The sequence below is a fragment of the Tubulanus polymorphus genome, chromosome 2 (genome assembly GCF_964204645.1).
Source record: "Tubulanus polymorphus chromosome 2, tnTubPoly1.2, whole genome shotgun sequence".
In the NCBI taxonomy this organism is placed as follows: Eukaryota; Metazoa; Nemertea; class Palaeonemertea; order Tubulaniformes; family Tubulanidae; genus Tubulanus; species Tubulanus polymorphus.
In genome coordinates this window covers 21,539,352-21,555,367 of record NC_134026.1, presented here as the reverse complement: position 1 = coordinate 21,555,367, position 16,016 = coordinate 21,539,352, and the positions used below count along the sequence as shown (strand labels likewise).

Sequence of the window (16,016 nt, the reverse complement as noted above, 5' to 3'; positions counted from 1 at the left end):
ACGTGACAGGCGACCAGTCTCCTAGCAGCGACGTTAACGTTTAGAACCCGGGGGGTTCGAATCCCGACTTAAACCCTTGAAAACTCAGGTTTTCAGGGTTGCTAATAATAAGTACATTATTATGTACATTTTACAATTGATAGTGAATTAACCTTTGGTATAATGAACATATTCAATTCCTCTTGTGGTATATGGGTTAATTTCTGTCGGGTCTACTTTGATCTCTATAGCTTTTATTTGATCTTTCACGAACCATGGACTTGTTTTAGAGTCTATGCAGTAAACCCACCATCAGGTTCGAATATTTTTGCGAGGGGAGCTGCCTGGATACTTTTCAAGTGTTTTGAGATGGGATTAACTCGAAAAACCAAAAGAGAACACAAATATAACCTCTCTCTGTAAGAATAATCTACGAAAAGACAAAGAAGATAATTACATATTCCGGCACATGAGTCGTTTATTACAGAAATTGCATCCCAAGAGTACACCAGGCTTTGAAATTACCCATCCAGTAGGCAACATAAAAGTATGCATTTTTAATCATTAATAATCTTCAACATCTTGTCATTTTTAAAACGTAGTGTTGTTTGTACATTTATATCAAGATAGTAGGCTTACTTTCTTCTATTACCTCATGCATGCAGAAGCTCAGTTCCACAATTTCAAAAATTTATCAAACAGTTCATACATATTTCGCTTCAATAACCAAAATGATATCGATTTATAGGGCTGGAACCAAGTTTCATAATAATCATTAGACCTATAATTCAAATTAGTGCTACTAGTCACTTCATAATATGTCTTACGCACTCGCATTAAATTGAAAGACCCAGAGTTCCATTTTTTAATTTGAGATAAAAATTCATTCATTTTTTCAACGAGTTCATTGGTTCACTTTGATACACTATGATTGGAGCTAATACTTTACTGCCAGTATCGCCAGTATCTAAATGCAGCGTGAACTCACCCATACTAGACTGACCACCAATATCTAATTTCGTAGAAGTTGTACCAAAGATGAGAGTTATTTGGCATAAAAATATACTTTCACTGAAAGTGAACTAGATTTTATTATGATTTTTTACCATTACCATTGATTATGAGTTTAAAAAAAATATATTTCTTGGAGTAATTGAGCTCTTAAGAGCAGAAACTACTCCCAAATGGTAGTAAATAGTAGTCCTAGTCAGGTAGTCAGGTGTACCCACTCCGCAGATGTCTGACACTTTTATCACCATGCCTCCAAATTTAAGTTGAATTTTAACCTATATTAATGGAAAAAGGTCCTAATTGTAAGTATATCACTTAGTCCAAATCATCAATTTTCGGATGGTCCTGCTGAATACACGTGCAAAAAATATGTGTGCAAAGTAAGCCGCAAATTAAATATTCTGCTATTCAAATAACTTTCCATATGCACATACACACAAACACACAACTAGAAAAAAAGGTAAGCAACTGCATTTTACCAGTTGACTGAATATTCTACTATGTAGGAAGTCATGAAAGATTTAATTCCAACAAAATCATGACTTCATCATCCTAAGTGGCAAGAGTCATCTGTTTGCCACATTTCAATATATGTCATATTTTTTTCTTTGATTTTATTGCGGACCCCTTCATGTGTATGTAATCAATGAATGACCACAATTCACCAGTCAATGGCTTTAACATACATGTGTCGTTATCGAACAATAGGAGTTACAGTTCTAAATAAACACTGGATTCAGTTGCGGTCACTTAATCAGGTCATGAACTGTTAGATTTACAGGTAAGACTGATGGTCTGTGCTACTGGGTCATGAAGTCAAAATTCTGTCACTTTTACTACTTTGCAACAGGCCTTTTTGCATAAATTGCACTGGTGCATACAGAGATCTGATTTACTGCCAAAGAGATACAATTACGATAAATTGAGCCAGTTATGCGTATTTAATATATTTGGATCTTGAAAATCACAAGTAATATTCACAGAATCCTGTCTATAAGATCGAATCCAGTGATACAGACACTGTTTGCAAATAAAATCATATCACATATATATATGAATATCACTGGACAGCTTATCGGTATATCAATTCAATAATATTTCCTGACCAAGCCAAGAGACTTCAAATTAATATCCATGATAAATCAGTAGACCAAACTTTTAACGGCCAGAAACCTTTTTCTACCCCTTGACAGTTGAACCCTTATCTGAAGATGTAATAAAATAATATCGAAAACTGTTTACTGAAATAAGCCAACCTTATCACTACTAACGAATGGGAGCAAGACTGATCATTAAAATGTAAACCAGGTCTCATTAGATACGGCAGTTTCTAGCAGAAATTCTAGAATTAAAAATCTAGCCAAGAGATACGACTTGATCAGGAAAGGCCTTCACCATCAGATTGATCTAAAGTTAATTCGATTTTATCACAATATAATTCTTCCTAATACCATAAAATTATTAACAAATACAAAACGTTAGCTTTAATAATAATAATCATCAACAAAAGTTAAGGACCAATGATGTATAATCAACTAACTATACAATGACTTGTGCTTTGTGTTTTTTGTATTGTACTCTCTCAGAACTTTACTACATAGTACTTATTTCATGTAAAGATATCAACAGAAACATGGAAGAAGCCGTGTGACACAAGAACCCTTTGAACGTATTTTCAAACAATTCGAATTTAGATCTTAAAGTTACACGAGACCAGATTACTATATTGTATTCTCGAAAGAAAACGGTTTCAACAAATCCAGAAGTTGATGGAATGACTAAAAATGCATTCATTGGATCCTCTTTAGAGTAGACTAAAATCCACATTCGCACTCTAGTGTAGACAGGGCTTGGACCTCCTAAGACTCAGGATAGAAATTCAAAGACTTTTCAAGTTAAGTACCATATCTATGTGTGTGAAGCAGTTTTAAGTCAATTTTAGTCTGTCTATTGTGCCAGTTGTATTAAGACCGTCCGTGCATTGAGCCACGTGTATGAATAATTTGAAAATTGCCCAGTGTGCCAGGAGCACATCAACAACATTGAAGTATGCAAATATGAAAATGGATAACCCTTCATGAAAAAGGAAAACTCGACATTATCCATTCTGAACTATACTCCTGCTGCCCAAACATTTCACAATTTCATCATAACTTAACAATGAACTAACGACATACACACACAAAACACAATTCAATGCACAGCAAATAACACCCGCTTGAAACTCGCATTTATCACATGAAAAAAAGAAGAAAAATGCCGAAAGATAGTTTTTACTCCAAATCGACATCAGTGTCTTTCAGAACGACATTTACGCAGCACATCGTCTCCGCGCAACAATTCTTATGTCGACACGAACAGCCTTTCAAACACAGCCGGTCGAAACGTTTACGAAGCGTTTCTCTCAGCTCTTGTCGTTTGGAATCTAATATCGTTTGATTGGCTTTGAACTGGCGTATCTCTTCTTCAGATATCGACTCGCCGATGTCTTCGTCGGACGAACACTGCGCCTAGAACAAAAAAATAACTTTTATTTAAACCGAGAATTTCCCCCTAAATCAGCGCCCAGGTGTTTCACAAATCCTGAACATGTGTCAGTCATTCACTAAAACTAGGAAACTAAGAGCCCAGGGAACAACACGCCAACTTGCTGAAATGCAAGACCATCTAATAATTTCAATATTCAATGCTCTCCTGGTGGCCAACTTATACACAAACCTTTGAAGCTCACAACAATCAATAAACATGTCATTAGTTACAAATTGGAGCACAATTGTGCTAAAAACTTTGATTTTACTTAGGCCTATAGATGGATAGATAAGTGAACTCAATAGCCTGTTAGAGCAACTCCCCAAAAAATATATTTATAAAACTGAACCACACAACATCACTGCCATGTAAGCAATCTCAAATTTATCTTTATTTTACATTTTGTAGATTTACATTTATATTTTATAGTATTATACATACCTCTAGAAGCATCTCTTGCAAACTAGTCGCCATACCACCACCAAATAATTGTCGGGGGAAACTGTTTCCGTGAGCACAAAATACATCACCATTGGGTCTATCCTTGCACTAGAATGGGAACAAAAGAAAATTATAAGGAGTATTTTTATCTCCTGGGACTGACAACTATTAATAATGGATACCTTCACAAGAATCTCCTCACTTACCCATTGAGATTTTTCATTCTTGCAGTGTTTGGAATTTCTCGAACAATCCGAACAACTGTCAGATAGCTCAACGGAAGAACAAGGACTAGATTCTCCTGTAACATACAGAGCAATAACAGATGTAATCCAAACATGGACAATGAAGAGGAGTTATGACTCCATTATCTACATAAGAAGCTAAAATGTGTGGGTTGTTTACGACTCCAGAGTTATCGAACAATTAGAAAATGAAATTTTAAAACCGGCACTCCAAAATTTGACCACCTTAAATATTTCAGAATTCATCCGCACTTACCATCGTGAATGCAATGATCTTCGGAACATAAGATATCCGAACCATCGTTCGAACTCGGCAAGCTACAACTCTCACAGCCGTCGTGTCCAGATGAATAGCCGGCATCGCTACGGCAACTGGAAGATTTACTGCCGCTACAATTCAACGTCACCGGTTCGCATTTACTCCGCTGCGTCGTACCGTTGCAAGTAGGTTTTCCGGAGCCATTCGCTGTTTTACCAGTACTACTGCTATACGCCACGGTGTACGCGGCGTAATCACTTTCGCATGACGCGCAGCTAGTGTTCGTTGCATTGTCATTGACACCGCACTGAAATACATAGACATAACAACAAGATTTAATTTGGGGGCAATTGTCCTGATACCGACAATCGGTTACTTCGAACATCGAAATCAAACTCCATATTCATAAAACTTTACTAAGCCTAGTTTCTTGTTAAGTTCCTTACTACCAAAAATTCATAAAGACTTTGTTACTTCCTATAGTTTAACTACACAGTTAGCAACCAACTAAGTTGGACAACCTTCGCGAATATGGCTGCTGGTAATAAATATCATTGGTAGAGAGAATGCAGATAATTTAGCAAAAGAAATATACATATGTAAATGAAGTTCGGCATAAAACATTTATAATTGTCAGTGGTAAACAAATACCAAGTACCAGTAATATCTAAATCAATTTTACAGCGAAATACCAATTCCAGAGTTACTTCCACTAAATATGGCTGTCTGCAAAAAAATCCTTAACAAACTGGACCTTTCCGCAGAAATGTATATAATGTATAACCAATTTTCATTTGCGATCAATTTACCTCACAATTATCGCCCTCCACTTCTTCAGAATTGTTGTTATTTCGATTTCTTTTCTTGCGTCGCTTTTGTCTTTTCTGTTCGCGTTTTTGCTCCTTGACGCGTTCCTCTTCTAGCAACTCTTCGCAGACGAGTTCGAGGTTCGATATACCTTGTTTTTTCTCCAAAGTTATCTGCGAAAAAGATCGAGTACCCGGTACAAAACTTGAATTAGTCAATGAAATGAATAATGGTAGAAAATTGTTTCTGGTACCAAGAAATTTACAACTAACTGCACTTAGGGCTTCCAACCTTGGTAAAATGTCTCGAGTAACAAGCTTAAACATTTTCAGGGATAAGCTTTTGAAATATGAATGACAATTTTCAAATTGCAATATTTTAAGGCGCCCTGGTAATCTTTATCAGACCAAAATAGTCTACAATAATGGAAAATCAGTAACATAATGCAGGAAGGTTAACAATATTGTATGCTGGTAGATAAAAGACCTGATCTGTACTTAATAACACTGACTGGGTCGCTACAGATCAGTTCTTGGATATAAGGAATTTTAACGAAAAAGTTTCAAATTTCTAGGAAGCTCCTGCATCACGTTCATATACCAAATATCCCAAATACTATAGGCTCCTAAATTGGTACTGTTTATCTCGGTAAACCGTTAATTTGGTGGTTTTGTAAGCAAACGTTTATCCTTTACACTATACACAGTACAAACTAGACAAAAATTTGTAATTGGTTATTTGTCAAAATTTAATGTAGTGTAATTTTCCCAGGTAAGTATTCCTCGTAAATACCAATTTTTGAACAAAATTGTAATATTTACTTCGAATACATTCCCTGGGAAAATACACTATAGCCAGAATCCCAAAGAATGGAGGAGGGAGGCGACCAAAAGTCGATTTAAATTCTCTACACTTACACTCACCCTAAAACTCTCTGCAGAAAACCGCAACAAACCCCAGGTGAGCCAGTGGAAAACCAAAAATCAGGGAGCTACCGTGCTGCTTCCTTTTCAGTTCCTAACTGTACTGGTAGATAATAACATGCCTATTATGACCCTGTTACGTTTGAGTCGAAAAAAGGAAATCAAACAACCCGGTGTCAACTGACTCCCGGATACCTTAGTAAGGCACTGACTGCCATTACCTCGATATTAACCTAAACCAGTAGATAAAAAACTTAAACTCTAGACGCAGCCTTGCCCAGGCTATATAAATGAAATCATGATTCATGTCTAAACTTAATACCTATAACAAAAGGGACCCTTACCACTAACTGTCTTAAGGTAACCTAGGCCCTGTAACAGATGCCCACAACTTATATACATCAACTTTCTTATAGCTGAATACAGAAGAAACCCTTTAATCCCCAGGACCTGGTTTAAAAAGGTCTAACTGGGCCCAATGTTTTTTGGGTTTTTGTACGCTTATTCGTTGTGCAGTAACAATTGGACCCAACGTGGACAGTGAGCCTAACTGTCCAGAAACGTCCTTCAAATAAAATGACGAGAAGGTAGACGGAGACGTCCAGAAGGCTGAACGACAAACCTGTTCCAAGGAAGCCCCCGTGAATAATGACCAGGATGTGGCTAATGCCCTCACCTGATGAGAATGTATCCCGAGCGGAGCCTGGGCCCCCTGAGAATGCAGAGTTTCTTTAATTAAAGATACAATCCATCTAGCGATTGTGTCCCTTTAGATATCTCTCTTATCCCCTTGTCGGAGAGGAATAAAGAGCCTCTCCCTATCTTGTCTGTGGGGAAGTGTCCTCTCTAGGTACTCCTTTAAAGCTCTTACTGGACAGAGTGACGTATCAGGAAGATCGTGAGATACCCTATGCGTCAAAGCCTCGATCTTCCAAGATCTGGCTGCTACGGAAGCCTTTTGATTCTTGGCAATGAAACTAAGACCAGGCCTTAAAATGACAAACCTATCTTGTGGACCAAAAGAAATATGACCCGGACGCATCGATAAAGCATGAACCTCCGAACGCCTCGCGGCCATTGCTAAGAACAGTAAGAACACCGTTTTCTTAGATAAGTCTGACAGGGTAGTATTGCGGATAGGCTCGAAGGGAGTGATCATAAGTGCTCTAAGAACCACTGTTAAGTCCCATGGCGGGATATCTGAAACCTGTTTGGGTCTCTTAACCCTAAAACCTGATATCAATTGAGCTATTTTCACATCCTCCGTCATTACAGGGATGCCAGCTGAACGAAAAGTATGCCCTATTGCTGATCTGTAGCCTTTAATGGTTATAACCTGTCTATTCTTCTCTTCGAACAGGAAATAGAAAAAATCTATTAACTCTGACACAGAGGGGTGGAGAGAATCCACCGCTCTCCTATTACACCAATCGGAGTAACATTCCCATTTGGAATCGTACAATGCTCCGGTAGAGGGACGTTTGGATTCCACAATAAATCTGGCTGCCCCCGAAGAAATTACTTGGTTTGAAAGCTGTCGCTTGACAATGGCCAGGCGTGTAGATTCAATTGGAATTGATTTGGGTGTAACTTGAACCGTCCCTGGGACAGTAACCCGGGGTAATTGGGCAGAGTGCGAGGGAAGTCCACCAGTAGATGCAGGAGTCTGACGAACCATGTCTGAGTCGGCCAACAGGGAGCCACTAAGACCACTTGACAGTTGACTGCCCCCTCTATCTTCTCCAACACTCGATTGAGTAGGGGAGTGGGGGGAAAGGCATAAGCCAGCAGGTTGTCCCAACTCAGAGATAGAGCGTCCACCCCCCACGCCAAGTCGTCTTGAAATGGGGACACAAACACCGGACACCTCGTGTTGAAGCGAGTGGCAAACAGGTCCACGTTCGGACTTCCCATCAGGGCCCGGACTTGATTGGCTACCCTGACTGCCAATGTCCACTCGGTGGCTACTGGCTTGTCTTGGCGAGACAGAGCGTCGGCCACCACATTCAGGCTGCCCGCCAGGTGGGAAACCGAAAGAATCATCCCTTGAGCCTGGACCCAGGTCAGAATCTGAGCTGCTAAGTTGGATAATGTTGGGGACCTGGTCCCCCCCTGGTTGAGCAAATAAGCCTTTACTGTGGAGTTGTCCGTCGACAGCCACACATGATGGCCCCCTAACCTCCTTTTGAAGTGTTTGAAGGCCTTTTGAACCGCTAACAGTTCCAGGTGATTTATGTGGAGATGAGCCTCTGCTCGAGACCAGTTCCCGGCTTTCTGAAAACCTTCTACATGTGCTCCCCAGCCCTGATGGCTGGCATCCGTGAATAGATGAATCGGGGCCTTCAAGGGTGCTAGGGAGGTGCCTCTTGTCAAGTTCTGCGCGAGAGTCCACCACTCGAGGTCGGGGATTAGGTTCACCGGTGGTACCGGCAATAAGGTATCCCACTCTTCCCCTACCGATCTCCAAGCTTGCTTCCAGAATCTTTGAAGAGAACGGCTGTGTAAACGACCGAGCGGAACTACGAGTGCAACGGAACTCATCTGGCCCAAAACCTGGGACCAGGACCGAGCCGATCTGGGCGCCCCCGTCAGGAGACCGAGAACTGCCTCCCTCAGCTTCTGAACTCTGGCCTGTGCTGGTCTGACTAAGGCCTGCGTCAGGTCGAAGTGCATACCTAGGTACGTGAACCTTTGAGAGGGGGTCAACTGGGACTTCTCTAAATTCACTATGAAACCTAATTGACGGATCAAGGCCAGTGTCTTGTCTAAGGCTTCCTTGCACTCTGCTTTCGAATTTGCCACAACCAGCCAATCGTCCAGGTAACAGAAAATGCGAACTCCCTTCGACTGAAGGTGTTTCTGAACCCTTTTGACAAGTTTGGTGTAGACCCAAGGGGCTGAACTCAGGCCGAAGGGCAGAGACCGAAATTGGTATGTTCTTCCCCTCCAATGAACTCTTAAATACTTTCTTGAGTTCCTGTGTATTGGTACTTGTAGGTATGCATCCCTCAGATCTATGGATGCTGCCCATTGGCCTGGCTCCAGCCCCTGAATCACCTCCTTGGGTGTTGTTAGCTTGAATTTTGGAGCTATGATATAACGATTTAGAGCTGACAGATCTATTACCGTCCTTAAGCCCCCAGATGATTTTGGGACGGTGAAAATTCTTGAATACCATCCCGGGGATCCTAGAGGGATTTCTTCCAGCGATCTTTTTAAAATCATCTCGTTGATCGCTGGCATAACGTGGGACTCCTGCCCCCACTTCGGCCTCATTTCCACCGGCTGATGAGATATATGCGGTTTGTGAACGAATTTCAGTCGGTATCCTTTGGAAACGATCTTTGTAGCCCAAGTGTCGCCAAATTTTTCTAGCCAGTGGGAAGAGGCGTCTTGAAGGCAAGAGCCCACTGGCCTGACATCTTCAACGGGAACCTGTGTTGGCGCGGCCACGAAAGGGTCGATTGAAGCCCCTACGTAATCTAGCCCTACCCCTTTGGGGATTGTCACTGTAAGAACTTTGAGAATAACTGACATAGTTCAAATTGTTATTGTTGTCGCTTTGAGCTCCCTTGGAGCTTGTCCAACCCGCTTTTTTGTAGCTTAATTTGCTGTTGACTTGAGATTGATTGTATCCGGGCTGATTTGCCGGTGAGTTTCTGTAGGTAGAGTTGCCGGCGTAATAACTAGGCTTTTTTGATGTCTTCCATGACTGCCTACCGGCCTTAGCCTGAGATTCTCTGATCTTGGTGGCCTCCGCATCGGCGGATGCGCAGCATCCAGAGAAAACCCTTGAGGAATTGCCCAGCGGTGCTCTGTATAGAGCTACTTTCACCGGTTCTGGAAGTTTGGAGTCGGCCAACAAGCTATATCTATTGATTAAGGCTAGGTTAGCCTGGATCCTTATACCCAAAGGTACTTGGTGACACAACGCCTTGGCCATAGACTGTAGAATTCTCTCTATGGTCGCCACGTGTTCGGACATTGTCTCTGGATCCGGATTATCCTGGACTAGTTGAGACTTTACTTTTTCTAACTCGCCGTGCATGGCAACCAGTGAAATGTCTTGGAAAGACGCGATTTGACAAATGCTACGAGCTAATTGGTTCAACGCTCCCATTGCTTGTTTTGGTAAAGTGTAGGAGGGCGGTGGTTTTTTGGGTAGTCCTATCGTGGTTGACCCATTGGAGTCTAACTCAAAGTGTGGTTTGAATCCCGGATCATTAGCACCTGGTGTGGCGTAATAATAAGTCTTGTACCCCGATATGGGAGGATACAACGGAGAGAAAAATTTTGAATCCTTCATGCCTGCCTCTAATGGAGGATAAGACCAAGTATTGTCTGTACGCTTACCACCCCACAGTGTCGTGTCCAAAGTCTCACGCCATTCTTCTCTATATGCAGAATGTGGTGCTAAAACTAACTCTTCGGTGTCATCGGATGAACTGAAGATTTTGGCGGCCGACCCTCTAGGCTGGGTTGTTTTAGGTTTGGCCTTGGTACCTCCGTACCGGGAGAAAACTTCTTATACTAAGTCCTTAAATGGAATGTCTCCCGTCTCTTCCATTGTGGATGGTGACGGAGAGCACGATCTGTGCATGTCTCCGTCCCTGGATAGACCAGGATCTTCTGGATCACGAGATTTTTCCTCGTCAGAAAAATCGTTGACATCATCCAACACCAACCCATCTGTTGGGTTGCAGGACAGCCCTGTTGGCACTGATGGAGGCTTGGGGCCCGGGGGTTCCTTACCTTTTAGTTGTTCCTTAAGGGAAGCGATCTGCGAGAATATCGCTAGCATATTCTTGATGTCACTAGAGTCAGACGGCTTATCAGCCGGTGATCTAGAACGAGAGCGACGACGTTGTTGCTTATGGGCACGCTTGTGCCTACGCCTGGTAGGTGACGGAGAATAGGTTCGACTTACTCTAGAACGGGACCTAGAACGAGACCTTGACCCAGAGCTGGGGTCAGACGGTGAACGACGTCGTTTTTTATTAGAGCGCTGGTGCCTACGTCTAGTAGGAGACGAAGAGTCGGACCGACTAAATCTCGATCGGGACCTGGACCTAGACACGGATCGTCCCGGATCATTGCCCTGTTTCCGAGTATCCGGGCATTCAGGTGTATCAACCTTGCCCGATGAGGACGCTGGGGTCTTAGAAGGTGGTTGCCCAAACGTTTAAATCTCGGTCCCCTAGGGGAACTGGAGACGTCGTGATCCGACATGTTAAACCCTAAAATAAGCTGAAATGAAGGGTTAATTATTGATACGATTTTTAGTACAGATTATTAATTTTCGTGAATGATGAGACGGAAATCAATTACGTTGAATGATAATTATTAAATATATAAGGCGGGAGGAGCCGCTAAGAAAACAGCACGGCGCTCCCGCGAAACCGGAAGTAGAAAACCGGTGGCAAAATGTTGAAATGCGCATAAATTAAAAACGATCTCACCCGAAGTTCGACTTCTATTCCGAGATCAATCACTCTTATGTCTGTTTCTAATATCAATTAGAACGGATGTCCGATCCAACACGAAGAATTTTAACCGATTTACGAGCACTGCCGAAACACGTTCTCTAGAGAACAAGCGCCAAGCAAAAAGATGATGGCGTCTCACCAGATGGCGCTATGTTACGGCGCCCCTACCAAATGTCGATTCGGGCGTTATCTGCCTAGCCAAAGGCAATATGGCTATAGTGTATTTTCCCAGGGAATGTATTCGAAGTAAATACTATTTTCGATTCAGTAGGAGTTTTTAAGGAATCAACGCGTCGTAGGAACCTCGACTGGTCAATGCTTATTACCTCAAACTTCTTCTTTAATGCTTCAACGCCGAGGCAAAAGAGAATTTGCCACGTTTGTTCTTCCGCTCGTAATTTCTGCCAGATTTTGTGCAGACGTTCGTAAAGATGTATGCCCAAACATGTTAGTACCTCCTCTTGTGCTATGTCGAGCGTTTTAGCGTGACGTTCCCGTCGACTGGAAGAAGGACTACTAAAGATCACACACATGTTATGCCAAATTTTTTTTCAACGATTGAGATAACACAGAGAGTATCATGAGAAGTGTCCCTGCTGCAAGTGCTAATGTTTGGAATCCTCCTCCAATATATTCTAAGCAATCAATACAGTACAGCTTTTAATGGCAGCAAATACCGATGTGTTAATTACTAACCAACAAAAATCATTGGGTAATTTTGTAGCAAATACCTGCAAAGCCTGAGAGAACAGTCGAACTTTTTACACCAGTCTTATTGAGTCGACTTTCAATCGCGCACAAGTTCTAACGGAAAAAGTATAATTATTTGAGGATGATCAGCTTACCTGCCGATAAGTTCCGGTTCGGCACGTCTGATTATATGAGTTATGAATTCAGTATCACAGTGAACGTGGATGTGCTTCTCGCGTGGGCAACATTTCAGTCCGTCATACAGAGTCGGGCAGTAATCTTTCTCTTTGCTGCTATCTATTTCGCCGATCAATATGTTGTACGCGCGTAAAACCTTAGATTTACAGTCAGCGCAAAACCTAAAACGTGGCAAGTTGAGCAAAATTAAATGCATGAATGCAGGGCTGCCAACCTCTGAAAAGTGCTTTCAATGGCAAATTGAATTTTTTTCAGTTAGATTTCATTGAAATATGAAAGAAATTGTTCAAATCAATCAGTAATCATTCAGTAACATCTTTCATACTTCAGTTCCATCAAACTATCTAATCAGTTATAAATAGTAACAAATACCGAAACTCAGGAACAGTTGACAGTTCAGTGAATGCCAAGGCAATGTTCACTGAAATATAGCTAGGAATAGATAGATCCAAATTTCAGCAAGATAGATTTAATAGCCGGTGTATAACAAAACAGGGCTGGATATAGCTCAAAAGTTGGTTCGATGCTTAACCATCAGTTTATATCTATCGAAAAAGTTAATTACTTTTAACTAGTGATTTATTTCACTAGGGACCGCGTGATACTGACCTATGTTTTCGAAGATAGTTTTCTAATGTTTCCATCAAACTATCGGCGTCAATCAATAGAACCTCTTCTCGACATTCTTTCGACAACACATCCCAAACTTCCGTCCAGGTCCTATCATCAAAACAGTACGCATAATGATTTCAACAAGAGAACACTAAGAGCCTTTTCTGTATCTGTATACTTAAACTCTTAGTAGTCATGAAAAGGCAGTCAGACTTGAGTTAAATCAGTGAGTGGAGGATAACTGACCGAAAAGTAACAAAGTTCAAACCAAAATTTCTTGGTTGTGATTCAAACCCGATCCCCAAAGTCATTAAATAGGAATAGTTAAGTATACAATTGAATATTAGTCTTAGGAGTAAAATATTTGAAAATCAAACGCTGATTCAGGCCGTCTAGAAATGAAAAGATGAACTAGCTTGAACTAAATATAAATTTAAACTTTACCCTAGACTCCGAGTTTTATGAGTATCTAAGGAATGTAAGAGGCATCTCTTATTTTTTCGACTTTTCGGGATGGAATCGATAACCTTGTTCAGCAGTGGTCTGAAAATAAACCCGATGGGTACCATCAGTAAGTTATCATCGAGTTCCAAGTATGATGTATATCTTATTTCTTATACAAGTGTACTCACCCACGAACGTACAATAACTTGAATATAGCTTGAGAATCGAAGATATCCTTCTTATTGATCGTTAGAACACCACCTTTAGTTATCACCAGTGGCTCTACGGCTGGATTCCCAGATTCAACAAGCTGATTAAACAATCTTTCAACGCTGAAAGATTTTCAACAAATATTAAAATCAAACAGTTACTAATAAATCCAGAGAAACGGGGTGAAAAGTGGGTGATATACTTCATGATCTCCATCAACTTTTAAGTCTATTTCAAAATTCTTTTACACCAATAGTGTGACTATGAGCGAAATATGCACCACATCAAAAGATATCATGAACATAATGCTTACTATTTGCATTTTCTTGAATAATACTTTACTTATTCTTTTTAAAAATGAAAAACAAATTTAGAAACAACTTTATCGGCTACTTCAGCTTTTGACTCTTGAGTTTCAAAGGAAAAAATTATAAATTTTGTGAAGCGTCTGCATCACTTTCATATCCCAATTACAGTTAACTATTAAATCAGCAATGTTGATCACGGTAAAAACTCCAATTGGGTAAACAAAAAATTTCTAATAAATAGCCTAAACAAAAAATTTCTAATAGATAGCCTATTTCTCAAAATTGAAGGAGTTTAGGACATTTTGCTCAAATTAAGCACCTTTTAAAGCATTGACCATTTAGAATGAGTTTTAAAGGAATCACAGTGTTGTAGGGACCCTGTAAAAGAAACCTCAGCATATCAACTATTTACTGTAAACCAAACTAAATCTTTCCATTTTTACCTCCGCCGACATCCGACACAAGGCATTATCTGCGCTAATAAACTGTACACTTCTTGACTCGTGACCTTCAAATCAGTGGATATTTCATCTTTAGTCAGAATTGAAAATCGCTCCGCGAATCGAACTTTCGCCGCTTCCTTTTCTTTCGCTTCAGCGCCGTCTTGCTTCGATCCGCATTTCAAACACAAATCGCTGAAGTGTACTACCATCTGAATTCATAAACAACGATACGATCGTGAACAAATATGTCAAAATATTGCAGCCTCAGTAGCTCAGCCGTGTTGCTGTTGCATTCACTACCATCAGTGCTGTGTGACAAGAAGCTGGTACAAGTCCTGCTGGCTTCAAAGTCGTACGTTCATCGAGTTAATCAAACAACCACATCGGTTTAGTCATGGGAATTCAAGATCCGAACAAGACTAAACAAAATAAACGAGATTTGTAATCATGGACGACTATGAAAATGTAACTCTTACCGTCAATGATTCGTCTATGTTTAATGGGAGCTGACGTGCTTCATATTTATAATCCTTAGAGCGACACACGGCTACCAATCTGGCCATCGTCACTAACTGATCGGAATTCACCCGTTCAAATATGGGTTCGGTTAGCTAGCTCAACTTTCAGCCCAGTTTCGCCAGGCTTCTTTTTCTTAGATCACTTCGGATAATCTAGATGGATAAAGAAAGAACCATGAATTAAAATTCTGCCCTTTTTTGTTCAAAATCAAATCTTTTTGATAACATTATTTTGTACAATTCTCTAAGCCTATTATCTTTAAGTTCAAGATTGGACATTTGCAAACTCTTAATCAAAATGGTATGGTGATAGGCCTGGTGTAACAACGGTAGCCCCAGTCAGTAACAATTGAATTGTATTTTTGGACGGAGCCGGGTGCGGGTGGATCGGGCCAGCTTTTTGTGGGCCTCCCGTCCCGGCTGAGGCTCTCTTACGACACTTTAACGGCGTTTACTCAAGTAAATCTGCAAAATGAAACACACTGAATCGAAAGATCTACAGTATTTATGAGGGGCCGACATGCATGTAACTCGTTACTGGAAATCGATGGTTTGAACTCGGAAATAAACTGACATTTTACACGAAGATTCCGGGAACATCAAGTCGACCTAGCAACAGAGTCACGAAAGTAGTATACAACCGCGTCCGAAAATAGTTCCGTAATGTGACTCGTAAAGATTTGAATTCCAGAAAAAGGAAATATAATTTCTTCAATTTTATTTTAATGATTAATATCGAGAGATTATTTGTACCCTGGTCAAGAATCATCCCCTGAAATACGATATGAAATTACTACGTAAATTAGTGCCAATTGAAAGTTCAAGGTCAAAATCTCACTACCTAATATCATATTATCTTATTTTTTGTACCAAAATGTCTTACTTAGGTATCAAACTTAATTCATATGATTAT

At 40.6% G+C, this 16,016-nt stretch overlaps 1 protein-coding gene across 2 annotated transcripts; it reads right to left on the bottom strand.

The window, feature by feature from the left end:
- Positions 1–446: 446 nt before the first annotated feature.
- On the bottom strand, positions 447–15,764 carry LOC141898729 (gametogenetin-binding protein 2-like). Of its 2 annotated transcripts, none has more exons than XM_074784795.1 (13): positions 15,678–15,764; positions 15,062–15,256; positions 14,586–14,794; positions 13,813–13,956; positions 13,625–13,723; positions 13,178–13,288; positions 12,526–12,729; positions 12,007–12,193; positions 5,274–5,444; positions 4,462–4,771; positions 4,167–4,261; positions 3,961–4,068; positions 447–3,500 (listed from the first exon to the last, which is right to left on the bottom strand). In XM_074784795.1, the coding sequence occupies exons 2-13, from the start codon at positions 15,146–15,148 to the stop codon at positions 3,264–3,266; spliced, it is 1,962 nt and encodes a 653-aa protein (XP_074640896.1). In that variant the 5' UTR covers positions 15,149–15,256; positions 15,678–15,764; the 3' UTR covers positions 447–3,263. The 2 variants fall into 2 exon arrangements, with proteins under 2 accessions (XP_074640896.1, XP_074640897.1); XM_074784796.1 differs by having other exon boundaries at positions 12,007–12,181.
- Positions 15,765–16,016: the final 252 nt, after the last annotated feature.

Bases quoted from the DNA above. Each gene is read 5' to 3' on its own strand.
- LOC141898729 (XM_074784795.1), bottom strand. From the start codon at position 15,148: ATGGCCAGATTGGTAGCCGTGTGTCGCTCTAAGGATTATAAATATGAA. The intron at 13,724-13,812 runs GTGAGTACACTT...GTTTATTTTCAG, and splicing joins AAGTTATTGTACGTTCGTGG to ACCACTGCTGAACAAGGTTA. The intron at 4,262-4,461 runs GTAAGTGCGGAT...TGTATGTTACAG, and splicing joins AGATCATTGCATTCACGATG to GAGAATCTAGTCCTTGTTCT.